The sequence below is a fragment of the Camellia sinensis genome, chromosome 7, assembly GCF_055761805.1.
Source record: "Camellia sinensis isolate YWXY chromosome 7, ASM5576180v1, whole genome shotgun sequence".
Taxonomy (NCBI): Eukaryota; Viridiplantae; Streptophyta; class Magnoliopsida; order Ericales; family Theaceae; genus Camellia; species Camellia sinensis.
This window is the reverse complement of record NC_138967.1, coordinates 105,005,441-105,018,280: the sequence shown is the minus strand read 5'-3', so window position 1 is coordinate 105,018,280 and position 12,840 is coordinate 105,005,441. Positions and strand designations below refer to the sequence as shown.

The following is a 12,840-nucleotide window of genomic DNA, read 5'->3' as shown; positions in this document are numbered from 1 at the left end:
TTTCTCACTTTTCTTTGAACGTACATCTCTCTATTCTTTAATCTCTCTTTTCTTTCATCCCTCCCTAAGTATGGCTAATGGACAAGATGAAAGTGGTGGACTCTTGCCCTGCATACTCAGCTCGAGCATATTTTTTCCGCCAGCAGCTAGTGGATTTCCCGAATAAGGGATGGTGGTGCCACTGGATGTGCAACAGTTCTACTGCTAACATTGCTTGTCTTTGCCCCTGGCTTAATTGGACCGAAATGAGCTACAGCGTGACTCGGCACCCTGGCATTCAGTTGATCGACCTGACACACTATGTATTCTACTTTCCGTTCCGATTCAAACGTCAGTTTGGACACGATCAGACTTGCCTAGAGGTAGGGGTAGAGTACCCGACTTCATTCCCCATTCGAGGTTCACATTTGGCTAGGTACCTCACTACTTGGAGGATGAGAGGGCTTCTGGCTCTTGTCCCTAGTTTTAGCTGTGCCCTTTCTGGCGAGTGCCTTGCTTGGCTCGAAGATGAGGCATAAGCCGGGCCCACTTTGGCATCAGAAGCTTCCACAAACACAAGCAGGGGACGCAGGAACGCCTGACTCATCTATGCCCCTAGTTTATTGCTTTGATCTTACTTTGCAAGTTTTATGAATGTAATAAAAGCAATTTTGATTTGTATCGAGAGTTGGAGAACTTTGTATTGAAATCAATGAATTAAAGTTGTGAGCACTAAAAGTTTTTCTTTTGGTCCAAAAATGGTCTAAGTTGTAAAAGGTAAAATTTGAACAAAAATCAACTTTTACCAAAACCTTTCAAAACCATTTTCGATAAGGAACACCACTTGACACACACGGAATCTATCCTCGAGATGTATAACCCCGAATCCAAAGATCACAAATTGCCCCTTAATTGAATAACACTGCTCAGCACTATAACCAATTTATCTTTCAGAGTGAAGATCATAATCGAACTTTCAGATAAAGAACAGACAAAGATGACATAATCAACACATGGACAGGACAATTGAGTTTGAGGTGTTTACGGTTGGACTTCAGGATGACTTTGCCTACGTATCCCGAAGATGGGAATTAGGCCTTACGTAGTTCGGTTCAGGTTCACTCGAGTATTAACTCTCTCCTTTTGCGCTCTAACTTTTTCCAAAGTCTCCCTTTAGGGTTTTCCACCTTGTGAGCTTAGTTTTTCTTTATTTCAAATTTTTTCACGCTCTAATTTTTGCCTAGGTCGCCCTTCCGGGTTTTCAGCCTAGCGAACCTCTTAGGGATAGTATTTCTTCAACTTGTCCATGTTGATTGGTTGGGAAAATTCTAGGCCATCCAGGTCCATGAGAATAACAGCTCCACCCGACCAGATAGTTTTAATAGTGTAAGGGCCAGTCCAATTGGGTCTGAACTTGCCCCTAGGGTCATGGATGAGAGCTCGATTGTCTTTCAGTACCAAATCCCCTTCCTTGAGATTCCAAGACTTAACCTTTTTGTTAGAAGCCCTAGCAATCCAGCATTGATAACCCTGAACATGGTACAATGTTTTCATCCTTCTCTCATTAAACAACATCAGTTCTTCGAACCTGTTCTGTTGCCAGTCTGCCTCTACTATTTGACACTCAGCCATAACTTGCAACAACGAGACTTCTATTTCGATTGGAAAAACAGCTTCCATCCCATAAATAAGGAAATAAGGAGTTGCCTCAGTAGATGTTCGAATTAAAGTTCTATAGCCCCAGAGTGCAAATGGCAATTTGTCTAGCCAGTCTTTGTAGGTCTCAACCATCTTCTGCAAAATATGCTTGATGTTCTTGTTGGCGGCCTTAACAGCTCCGTTGGTTTACGGCTGGTACGTAGATGACTTATGAAAAGCCACGTTGTATTTCTCCAACAAGTCAATCACTTCCTTCTTGAAATGGGAGCCATTATCTAAGATAATCTCGTTTGGGACTCCATATCGGCAAATGATGTTGTTTCGGATGAACTAAGCCACATGCGCTGCTTTCAACATTGCATAGGACTGAGCTTCCACCTACTTTCTGAAGTAATCAATTGCCACCAGAATGTATTCATACCCATTTGACCCTTTCAGTGTGACTGCACTGATGACGTCGACTCCCCAGACCGAAAAAGGCCATGGTGAAGTCATGTTGTACAGTTTCGACGGTGGGATATTCACGCGGTTGGCATGAATTTGGCATTTATGGCATCGCCGAACAAAATCGATACAATCCTCCTCCATAGTAGACCAATAGTAGCCTTGCCTGAGAATCTTACAGGCTAATATTACTCTATTCATGTGTGCTCCGCACTCTTCCCTATGTATGGCCTCCATTAGGCGCTTTGATTCCTCTGCTTCGACACACAACTTGTGCATTTCCAAATGACCCCTCTTGTACAGTTTACCTCTGCAGATGATAAATTGAACGACCATCCGCCGTATTTCCCTCTTATCTTTGGCATTTGTCCCTAGTGGATAAACCTCCTTTTCCAAGAAGTTCCAGATATCATAGAACCAAGGGTTTTGATCTTGCACTTCATCTATTGCGGTGATAGTCTCGTAGGCCGGCGTATATCTCTGCTCAATGATGATTGAACGCATCTGGACTCCAAGTGGGATGTCTATCATAGATGATAGAGTTGATAAGGCGTCAGCAAACCTATTGTTCTCTCTTAGTAGATGCGTAAAAGTCAGCTTCTCAAACCTAGGAATCAGAACATCCAAGGTCTGGTGGTAAATCTTCATCTTTTCTTCTTTGACCTTCCAGTCTCCTTTTACTTGAGACACAACCAGCTTCAAGTCTCCAATCACGTCCAACCTTTTTCCCTCTAGTTCCAGGGTGGCTTCCAATCCAACGATACAAGCCTCGTATTTTGCTTCGTTATTGGATACCTTGAACCAAAGTTTGAAGGCTAAGGGTATATGGAAATTGTCGGGTGCTATCAATAACATCCCTATCCCATAACCGTATTGGTTAGACACTCCGTCAAAGTACATTGTCCAAATCTCTTCCTCGACTTCCAGAATAGCTTCATCTAGGAATAGGTATTCTACTGCTTCATCCCCTTCTACTGGGTGATCTGCCAGGAACTCCGCTACTACTCTCCCTTTGACAGACTTACAAGCAACATACTTCAGATCAAATTCAAAAAGAAGAAGCAACCAACATGTTAGCCTACCCATAAGTGCTGGTTTGTCAAAGAGATATTTGATGGGATCTAATCTCGAAACCAGAATTACGGAGTAAGCTAACAAGTAGTGCCTCAACTTCCTGGTGGCCCATACCAAGGCTAAGCAAGCTTTCTCCAGTGGGGTGTAACGGGTCTCGTAGTCTAACATTTTCTTGCTCAAATAGTAAATGGCTTTCTCCACCCAATTTTCAGATTCCTGAGCAAGCATACATCCCATTGTTGTGTCTGTTACTGATAGCTATAGAATCAAGGGCTTCCCCAGCTCTGGTAGTGACAACACATACGAATTCTGAAGATACTGTTTGATCTGCTCAAAAGCAAATTGGCATCGATCATCCCGTTGGAACTTCTTTCCTTTCTTCAAGAGACCAAATAGTGGTTCACAAATCAAGGTTAATTTAGAAATGAACCGTCTTATGAATTGCACTTTACCCAGAAAGCCACACACCTCCTTTTCAGTCCTTGATGGTGGCATTTCTAGAATAGCCTTGATTTTAGAAGGATCTACCTCAATGCCCCTTTGTGTGATAAAGAATCCCAGTATTTTCCCTGTTGTTACGTCGAAAGTACACTTCTGTGGATTCAACCTCAGTTTATATTCTCTGATCCGTTGAAAGAATTTCTTCAAGGCGATGTAGTGGCTCTCTCTTTCTTTGGATTTGACAATCATGGCATCCACATACACCTCAACCTCTTTATGGATTATATCATGTAGAATAGTGGTTGCAGCCCTTTGATAGGTAGCCCCGGCATTCTTCAGCCCAAATGGCATCACTCTATAGCAGTAGGTTCTCCACGGTGTAGTGAAAGCAGTTTTCTCTCTGTCTTCGGGTGCCATCAGAATCTAGTTATACTCAGAAAATCCATCCATGAAGGAGAGTAATGCATGACCTGTGGTGAAGTCCACCAAAAAAAAATGTGTGGCAAGGGAAAGTCGCCCTTCAGACTAGCTCTATTCAGATCTTTGAAGTCCACACACACCCGAATTCTACCGTCTTTCTTCGGCACTCAGACAATGTTGGCCAACCAAGTTGGATACTCAGATACTAGCAAGAATCATGCATCTATCTACTAGTGACCTCCTCCTTAATCTTCAAAGCCCAATCCGGGCGTATTCTCCGTAATTTCTGTTTGACGGGTTGGGCCTCGGGGTAAAGAGGGATCTGATGCTGTACAATCTCAGGATCGATTCCAAGCATGTCTTCGCAGGACCACGCGAAAACATCTTTGAAATCTTTTAATAAAGTGACTAAACACTCGCGCTCCTCCGAAGAGGAATAAAAAAATTTCGTCATTTCTTATCATTTTTCATCAAAATTTTCAAAACCAGAGGAATTCTTTTCTCATCATTTTCATTAAAATTTCAAAAATCCTGATCAATGCAATAAACAAGCGGCACAAAGAAATACGCAGAATCTGCAGTGGCATTCTCATTCACAAGGTCAAGCTCATCTAATTCTTCAGTTACAACCGACTCAAAAGAAAAAGAAAAGGACGACCTAGACAAGACCTTGGCATCCGGGTTATCACTCCCAGGAATACCGGACCCAGACTCAGAAGCACCGGAATCTGATTCCGACTCCACAGACTCTGTGCAATCAGATTTTGGCTCACTACCTGACTCAGAAATACTAGACAGGTAGCCCTCCTCCAGCTGCCAAATAAGGGATGGTGTGTCAGATGTATCCAAAATGCTGCTAGAAGGGTTCACACCTGGTTAGTCCCCGATCATAGAAATGGTCAGGTTATCTCCCAAGCTCTCTGCGTTGATCGAAGGATCCGAAAAGAGACATATCAATGCTACTCCCACTTCAATCTTGCTACTGCCTGGGTCACTTTCTGTGCCCCGCTCAACTTCAGCAATCAGTTCACCCATTTCTTCTGTATCACTGTCTTGCAGCTTAAGTCAAAGAAAATTTCAAAGCCAGGAACCCGCTGCTTCTCAGGGTTGAACCAGGGTTTGGGGAAACCGCAAAATGGGAAATCTTCACCCTCTCGAACAAAATGACCATTCAGGGTTCTCCAGATTGGTCTGTGCACAAGCTCATAGGACTTCCCGATCTGTTTAGCTCTGGCTGTGCTGGTCGTCACTTTTGCTTTTCTAACCCAATCCTCTTTGGTGGGTGTATAGCCAAGACCAAAGGCATGTGAGTTATGTGGCACCTCGGCCAATGCTATGACGCCCTTCTGGCCACTTCTTCCCAACCCCATTCCTAGCACATATTGGAGCTTGTTATGAAGTAGATTAATTGAGCACTGACATACAAGCCCTCATCTGATGCCAAGATTGTTTGCACTGCTCGGGCCTCAACTAGAGTAAATCCAGAAAACAAGACATCTTTCTTGCCATGAATAATTTCCAACACAGGTGTAGTTACCTCTGGCGAAGGATAGATAGATGAATTCTCGAACACAATAGCCACCCCCTTTCCATGGGGGTATTTCAGCATTTGGTGGAGGGTAAAGGAGACAACTTTTACTTGGTATAACCATGGTCTTCCTAGCAATAGACTGAAGGTGGCCGACATATCCAGGACATGGAACTCAATATCCTGTTGAGCTGGGCCCACTTAAACTCTGACCTGTACTGTGCCTGTCACCTCTCTGCTTGTATTGTCATACGCCCGAATCACCTGGGCTGTAGGCACGAAATCTACTGGTTTCAAGCCAATGACATAGGCTGTACAAGATGGACAGACGTTGATAGCTGACCCAGTATTGACCAATACCACTGGCACCAACTTTTCTCTGCACTCTACTGATATGTACAGAGGTTTGTTGTGTACTGAGCCTTCTGGCTGTAGTTCTTTGTCTGAGAAAGTTAGAGTTGGCGCAGTGCCTCCTGGGAAGACCAACCCCACAAGCTGTTTAGGAGTCGTATCAATGGACAATTTGGCTTTGTCCATTGCTAATAATACAGCCTATCGATGCACCCTAGAAGCCATGAGCTGACCCCAGATTGAAATATCGGCCTGGATCTTCTTCAGCTGTTTCAGCACAGCTTCTTCTTTCAACTACTTTTCCCTCTACTTTTTTACCTCTTTATCCTTTCTGGAGGCTTCAACTTGGTGCAAGTGTGGGGGATTGAAATACCGCCCACTCCTCATCATCCGGTCCACCTCTTCGGAATACCAAGTGTTGTCTCGCAGGTCTTCACCCCAATCCTCGTCAGTGTGGGCCAGACGTAGATCATCGTCTTCCCACCACACACCTCTGGAAACTGACAAACAATTGTCCGATTCTAGTCTGATTATTCTTTCATTAGAAACATCCCCTCGCAAGGTGTTGAGCTGTTCCAACTTTCTGTTTGTCTTGATCCTTTTCTTGCACAAACCGTTTCAACGCAGCTTCCTGCTTTGTATCTGCAGTACTTACAATGCCCAGTTCTTGAGCTAAATTCTTGATACCGATACTCTCCGGCAATTTTCCTTTGTCCTCGGCCATTCTGGCCACTGCAGTTACTCTTGTTCCCTTTTCTTCAGGTTTTGGTTGAGTTTCCTCCTCTTGGTCAGGTTTCTCACTAAGCCACCCGGAGTTGTCTGTCGACCCATTCAAATCAAACCAATCAATCTGCACGTCCCCTTGATCTTGTTCGTCGTAGAGCTGCAGATTGTCTAAGTCTTCTTCCAGCTCTGTTAGATCATCCAGACCTTTGGCTTGGGCTATCCTCCCGAACCACACTGACCTCCACTACCGTTGGCAATACCACTTCAGGTTTGGCTTGATCAACTGGCACAATGTAACGGCACGGGTCATACACCCCTTCAGTTAAGACCGCAGAGCTCTCAAGCAACGGGCTAACACTCTCCTCCTAGGCTAACCTCTCTTCTTCTACCACTGTCACCACCACGGGTTTAGGTTGAAGTATGGAAGTGTCCATCATGCACAAGTCTGTGCTTGCAGGAATGAACACGACTGGTTTGGGTAGGTAAGAAGAGGTAATATATACGATGGGGTCATATGGGATGGCCAGTGTATGTATTAGATTTAAATGCTGGGGTAGAGGAACCTGGTTGTGGGCTGGAAGAGGGCTGGTGGTTACATTTGGCTTTTAGGGTAGTGTTATCACCTTGTTGTCAATGAGATCTTGAATCTCACGACGCAGCCTGTAGCATTGGTCGGTATCGTGACTGTGCTAGTGAAAAACGCAGTATTTGGCTGGGTTGTGTTTAGGAGGGAGAGGATCGGATAGTGGGCGTTGTTCCAATGGCTTAAGATGCCCTTTTTTAATCAGCAACCCCAAGCCTTTGATAAAGGCATATAGAGCGCGGTAAAGACCTTTAGAGATCAGGCGTGGCTATTTGAGGTTTGTGGATTTGTACTGGCAAATGGGTTAGCAGTTTTGGGTGTCGTGGTGACGACATTCACATCAAATGGCCATGCAGTCGTGCTTCCATTCATGGTTGCATTGGAATTACGTGTGAAAGGCCTCTTAGGCTACTCCTTCTTATCAGTTATCAACCCCTGTTTCATTGCATCTTCAATCTGAACTCCTATTTCGTGGAGCTCAGTGAATGTGAACAATGGAAAAACAATCATCTTCTGCAGTAATTTCCCTTGCAGATTACAGACCATCATTCTGATTTGGTCCTTCTCGAATGGCCGGGTAGTCATATCAAAGCCTTGGCCCTCCATCTCGTTACAAATTCTGAGAAGCCCTCATTTGGCTCCTGACGAGTTGCCTCAAGGTCACGGGTTGTGACCTCGATATGGGTATTATAGGAGTATTGTGCGATGAAGGCCTCAGCCATTTCCTCTCAGCTTCGTTTCACAGAGTCCTCCAGCTTTGCATACCAGATAATCGCTATCCCTGACAAGGTTTGACCAAAAAGTAACAGCTTTTGAAGTCTGGTAAGGCCCATTGGCCACAGAATATCCGAGAACAACAGCAAATAGACCATGGGATCCTCAGAGCTATCAAACCGATCTATGTGTGGCATCTTGAATCTGTCTAGCAAAGTTACTGCAGAATTGGTATATCCATCCTCGATGTTAGGGATTGAGTTCACACCCTATGCCCGCTTAAAAAGCTTCTCTAGCTTGTTGAACTTTAGTGCAGTGGGGTCAACCTCGAATTCAAATGGCGTCTCAGTTTGGTACACTGGTGCCTTAAAGGCTTACGGTGGGATGGGGTCTACCGGAATGCCCAGATTCTCTTAGACATTAGTGGTGATCCCGGGTACTGGAATAGCCGCTGGAGGTGCATGGAAAGCAGAAGCCGCTGCTTGCTGTGGTTGTCGTTGCTAGAGCCTATTTATCACCTCAGCTTGATGGGCTATAACTTCAGCTTGGCAGACAGCATCTTGCTGCATGGTTTCAATGGTTTGCTGGAGATGACGAAGCAAGTCTTCCATGCTAACCGAGGGATGTTGAGCCATCGGAACTGGTGAATAATCTCTTACTGGAGTGGAAGTAAAAAACTGAGCCTGACTGGGTGCAGGTGAAGTAAAAAGTGACCGTTGGACTGGTGAATTATGCCTAACCCTCCTCTATCTCGTAACTGGTGGGAGTGAAGAAAACACAGGCTGTCCCCTAACAAGATCCCCGGATCTGTAAAGTCTTCTTACACAGGTCCAAAGTGCTTGGGGGGTAACGGAACTGTCCAAAGCAATTGTGATAAACTACCTTGCAAAAAAGAAATAAAGCAAAAAAAAAACGAAAATCAGAAAGCGCACAGCACCTCAGCTCAGGTGTGAACAAGGCACAGTTGTAATCATAAGCTGTAGAACTACACTCAATACTGATTTCTGCCCCCAAATCTGATACCCAAACTTGCAACGGATACATACATTCCTATAGAGTTTCACTCTAAAAGCACATACCAATTAAGTAAGAGCTAAAACACCCCTATGATGGGGTAGGGCTACCTTGTCCTAGTTTCGTCAGGAACTAGGGTTAGTTATTTAAGCAACGTGATTTCACACAATCCTGCATTCGGGTGAGCAACCTGTCCTAATTTGAAACAGTCTCTATGGCTTTCTATATGTAACTAGGCCGATTGGTCAAAAAGGGTACCTTAGCAAGACTACTTAATATAACTCTCACATCTAACACCGAGAAGTGAAAGGAGGATCAAACGGTATAACAGTAGTCCAGATCCAAGGGTTGTGTTCCCATCATGGCAGAGCCCGCGACCGATCAGCCTTTTGGCAAGCTTTTCCAAGCGAACCTCTAGCAAATCATCCAGGAATAGCAGATGGCAAACACAGTGACTTAGGCGAACCAATGCAAATGCAAATGCAAAGAAACACATAAGTACAGATAAAATGTCATATCATGAGTTCGAGTCAAGTTCTCTAAATCCCCCGCAGAGTCGCCAGAAATTGTAGCTCGACTTTTTCGCGCCCCCTTTCGGAAGTTTGAAAAAAGCCCTACATTTCGGACTCCTACGGTTCTGAATCTAATCTCACAAGTGCAATGTGAAATTGATAAACACCAAAGAGTCCAAATCTAACAAATCTTTTGTAAAATCGATTTTAGAATCAAAAATGCCAAAATTGGACTACTTTGCCAGATATAGAATCGCTAGCTAAATATTTTTTTTTTTTGAAAAAATTTAGGAAACCCATGACTCATGCCAAAGGCCACATGTCCGTCATCACCAAAGTTACCTCGACTCATGAACTTAGGTATGAGACGGGAAGGTCATGAATTGAGCACCCCCGCTCGCCTGATCAAAGATCAGCCTACACTAATCATGATTTGATTTTTATCAACATTATGTGTTCTTTTTCCCATTATTAGGCTAGCTTTACCACGTGATGCGCGCAAACAAGTATAGACTAGTTTGCTCAAATTGAAACAACTCAATTTCATGTTTGTTTTGCGAAAAGGAATTGATTTTGCCACCTCAAGTGGGCTTAAAGTTTGCGAATTTGCCACTTAACAAAGTGGGCTTAAAACGTACATTCATTGAATCGTTCCAATTTAAGCAACAAGCCTTCATCCACAGGCACTCAAGCAGTTTATCAAGCAAGCATTTTAGCCTCATGGCAAGCATGCTAGTCATGGTAATCACTCACACTCATGCAAGTATGCTAAAAAACTAAAAACTCACCTCGTACTCCAAGCCCAAGTAAACAAAAGAGTTAGAAAAAATGCATGATTCCTAACTATGCCAAATGTCTAATGCAACACATACAAAGAATGCAATTAATAGGCTCAGCTACTAATATGGCATGTGATTCAATTTGATAACATGCGGTTAAACACGTATTCAAAGAAATGTATTGAAATGACAATGCGGTTTGAATGATGCATCGAGCCTCGGTGCATGCAATACAAGATGAATGGATGCAAGCATAAGGTATGCTAATTGAAACGTGTCCCTAATCTAACCATCATAAACAGAAAATAAAAGGGAGAAAGACGAGGGGTTGGAAGACATGCACATTATTACATTACGCTCTCACGAAGGAGCATCCGAATGAATAACTAAGCTAAGCTAATTAAGCTATGCAACTTAAGATAATTAGGCTAAGCTAATTAAGCTAATTATTACAAACCAATATAAATAAATAACTAGCTAAACTAATTAAACCGAAAAGACCTCCGCGTTGCTCTTGAAAGCCTTTGTTTGCACAATTGAACACTTCCAAAACAATTTTGCTGCACCTTACCAACACTCTACTGAGATTTGCATCAATGGCTAGCCGACCACTAGTGAATGTTGCCAGCCATCTACAGCCATGGACGGCGATCTGCTGGCCACCTACCGGCCACTAATGCACTGGTTCATCTTGTTGCAACAAAGGACAAACAGAGCAAAAAGAGGGTATTCTCACAGATTGTTTGCACAACTCACCCCTCATTTTCATGAACAAATCCAAGGAAAGGTGAACTTAAGCCACAAACCACCAACTCAAGCAATTTCATTGCATATTGGCTTGTGTTTCAAGATGTGCAAGTTCAATAAATACAGAATGAGACACAAACCTCCTCCCTTTCATGAAAGATCAAGGGAAGAAATGGACCTTGCAGACTTCGATCATTTCATCATTAGCAAGTATGAAATGGTCCAAGTTCCATGTGTTGAATTAACGTCTGATTGAACACACCAAGTTATTATCTTGTTCATCTTTTAGTTCCAAGTTTTAATTACTCATTTTACTTTACCAACCATTCTTTAATCCAATTAAGTCCAAAGGGGAATTAAAGTCCTCTAATGGAAAGAGAGCTCAAAACACAAGTTGCTTTGGGTATGAAAGAAGTACCATACCGTTGGTAATGAACCCCCTAAGGGATTAAACCATTAAGTACGAAACCTCTGTTCCACACTTAGGCAAACAAATGACTTGAAACCACTTTCAAAGCAAAATTAAAAGCCAAGAGATGAGGGAGGTTGCAGAGATGATTAGTGCTAAAATTAAGTGTGAAAAACACCAAAAACATGCAATCAACTCAAACAAGTGATGTCTAAAGGTCTAAAACACCAAGCTTGTGAGGACGATTGCACCACAACTATGCAATATAAGACTCAAATGCAATAACCAACCCAAAATAGAGTTAAAACAGTCCAAAATATAGCCTAAAGCATGCTGGAATAAAACAAGCTAGAAAAATAAGCTAACATATATAGCTAACTAGGCTAGCAAACAAGACACGAGGAGGGGAGGCTAACCCCTCCAAATTTGAACTTCAAAACTTGATTTTTACCACTGAAAATACTTTGAAAATCAGTGCTTAAAGGCCCAAAAAAAAGATGGTTTGAAAATGGGAAACAAAAGGTAAAAAGGCCTTAACAACATGGAATGAAGTGGAATGAACCACCCCTAACCTTAAATAGCCAAGAAAACCAATTTCAGCCCGCAAAAATAGAGTTTTTTATAGTTCAAAAACAACCCAAAATAGTGGGGAAAAGATAGGAAAACAAGTATGTAAAGCAAGCTAATAAGGCAAGTGTTATACCTTTTGAAGAGAAGAGTAACTCCAAGCAACAATTCCAAGCAAATACACCTTCTAGAGCTCAGACCAAGCTCAAGAACACCTCAGCTCATAGATGAGAGGATTTGGTTAAGGGTGTATAGGCAAGAGTGTAGTGAAAGTAAGCAAAAGTGTAAAGAATTCGTAGAGAGAGAGAAAAAAAAAATTGAGTCTAAAATTTTTTCTAACCTCAAAACATGAAAGAGGGGGTCCTTATATATAGAAAATAAGAAATTTCTACAAAGAGATCCAACACTCCATGTGTGGACAGATGCAAACATCTGTGCAAACAGCTGGCACAACTGGCATAAAATATTTGCAGAAAACACTGGTGGACCGTCCATCAGTGGTGGTTGGCTGGCCATCACTGGTGGCCGGCAAGCCACATCAGTAGCCAGCACACCAAAAGTGATGGCCAGCAACCTCAAGGGATGGCCGGCAGGCCACCTGAGGTTGCAGGTTGGAAAGACCAAGGCATCGCCCAGAAATAAGACAAAAAGGATGCAGGGTTTGAAAGGCTCAAAACTGTGGCGTTCTATTGAGGACTTCGAGTGCTTGGTGAGCAAACAGACATCGGATGTACTTGCAAGGACATCCAAGTCTTGAAAAGCCGTCAAAAATAGGGTGTCTACAATGTGAAACCCAATGTTGATATGAACAAAGTGAAGTAACGTTCAAACATTATTGGTCTGGTAAAGTTGATGTCATCAACAAAGTTCACTGATGGGCAGCTGAAATGTTT

General features: G+C 43.0%; 1 protein-coding gene across 1 annotated transcript; it reads right to left on the bottom strand.

Moving 5' to 3' along the window:
* Nucleotides 1-922: 922 nt before the first annotated feature.
* On the bottom strand, nt 923-1,770 carry LOC145796005 (uncharacterized). The gene is made up of 2 exons (XM_082880972.1): nt 1,438-1,770; nt 923-952 (listed from the first exon to the last, which is right to left on the bottom strand). Exons 1-2 carry the CDS (start codon nt 1,768-1,770, stop codon nt 923-925), a joined length of 363 nt encoding a protein of 120 aa, XP_082737098.1.
* Between the last annotated feature and the right edge of the window lie 11,070 nt (nt 1,771-12,840).

What these genes read in the sequence shown, in the direction of transcription:
- LOC145796005 (XM_082880972.1), bottom strand. Translation starts at nt 1,770, where the DNA reads ATGGTTGAGACCTACAAAGACTGGCTAGACAAATTGCCATTTGCACTC. An exon ending in ATCTCAAGGAAGGGGATTTG is followed by an intron (nt 953 to 1,437) that starts GTACTGAAAGAC and finishes TTTATCTGAAAG; the next exon opens with TTCGATTATGATCTTCACTC.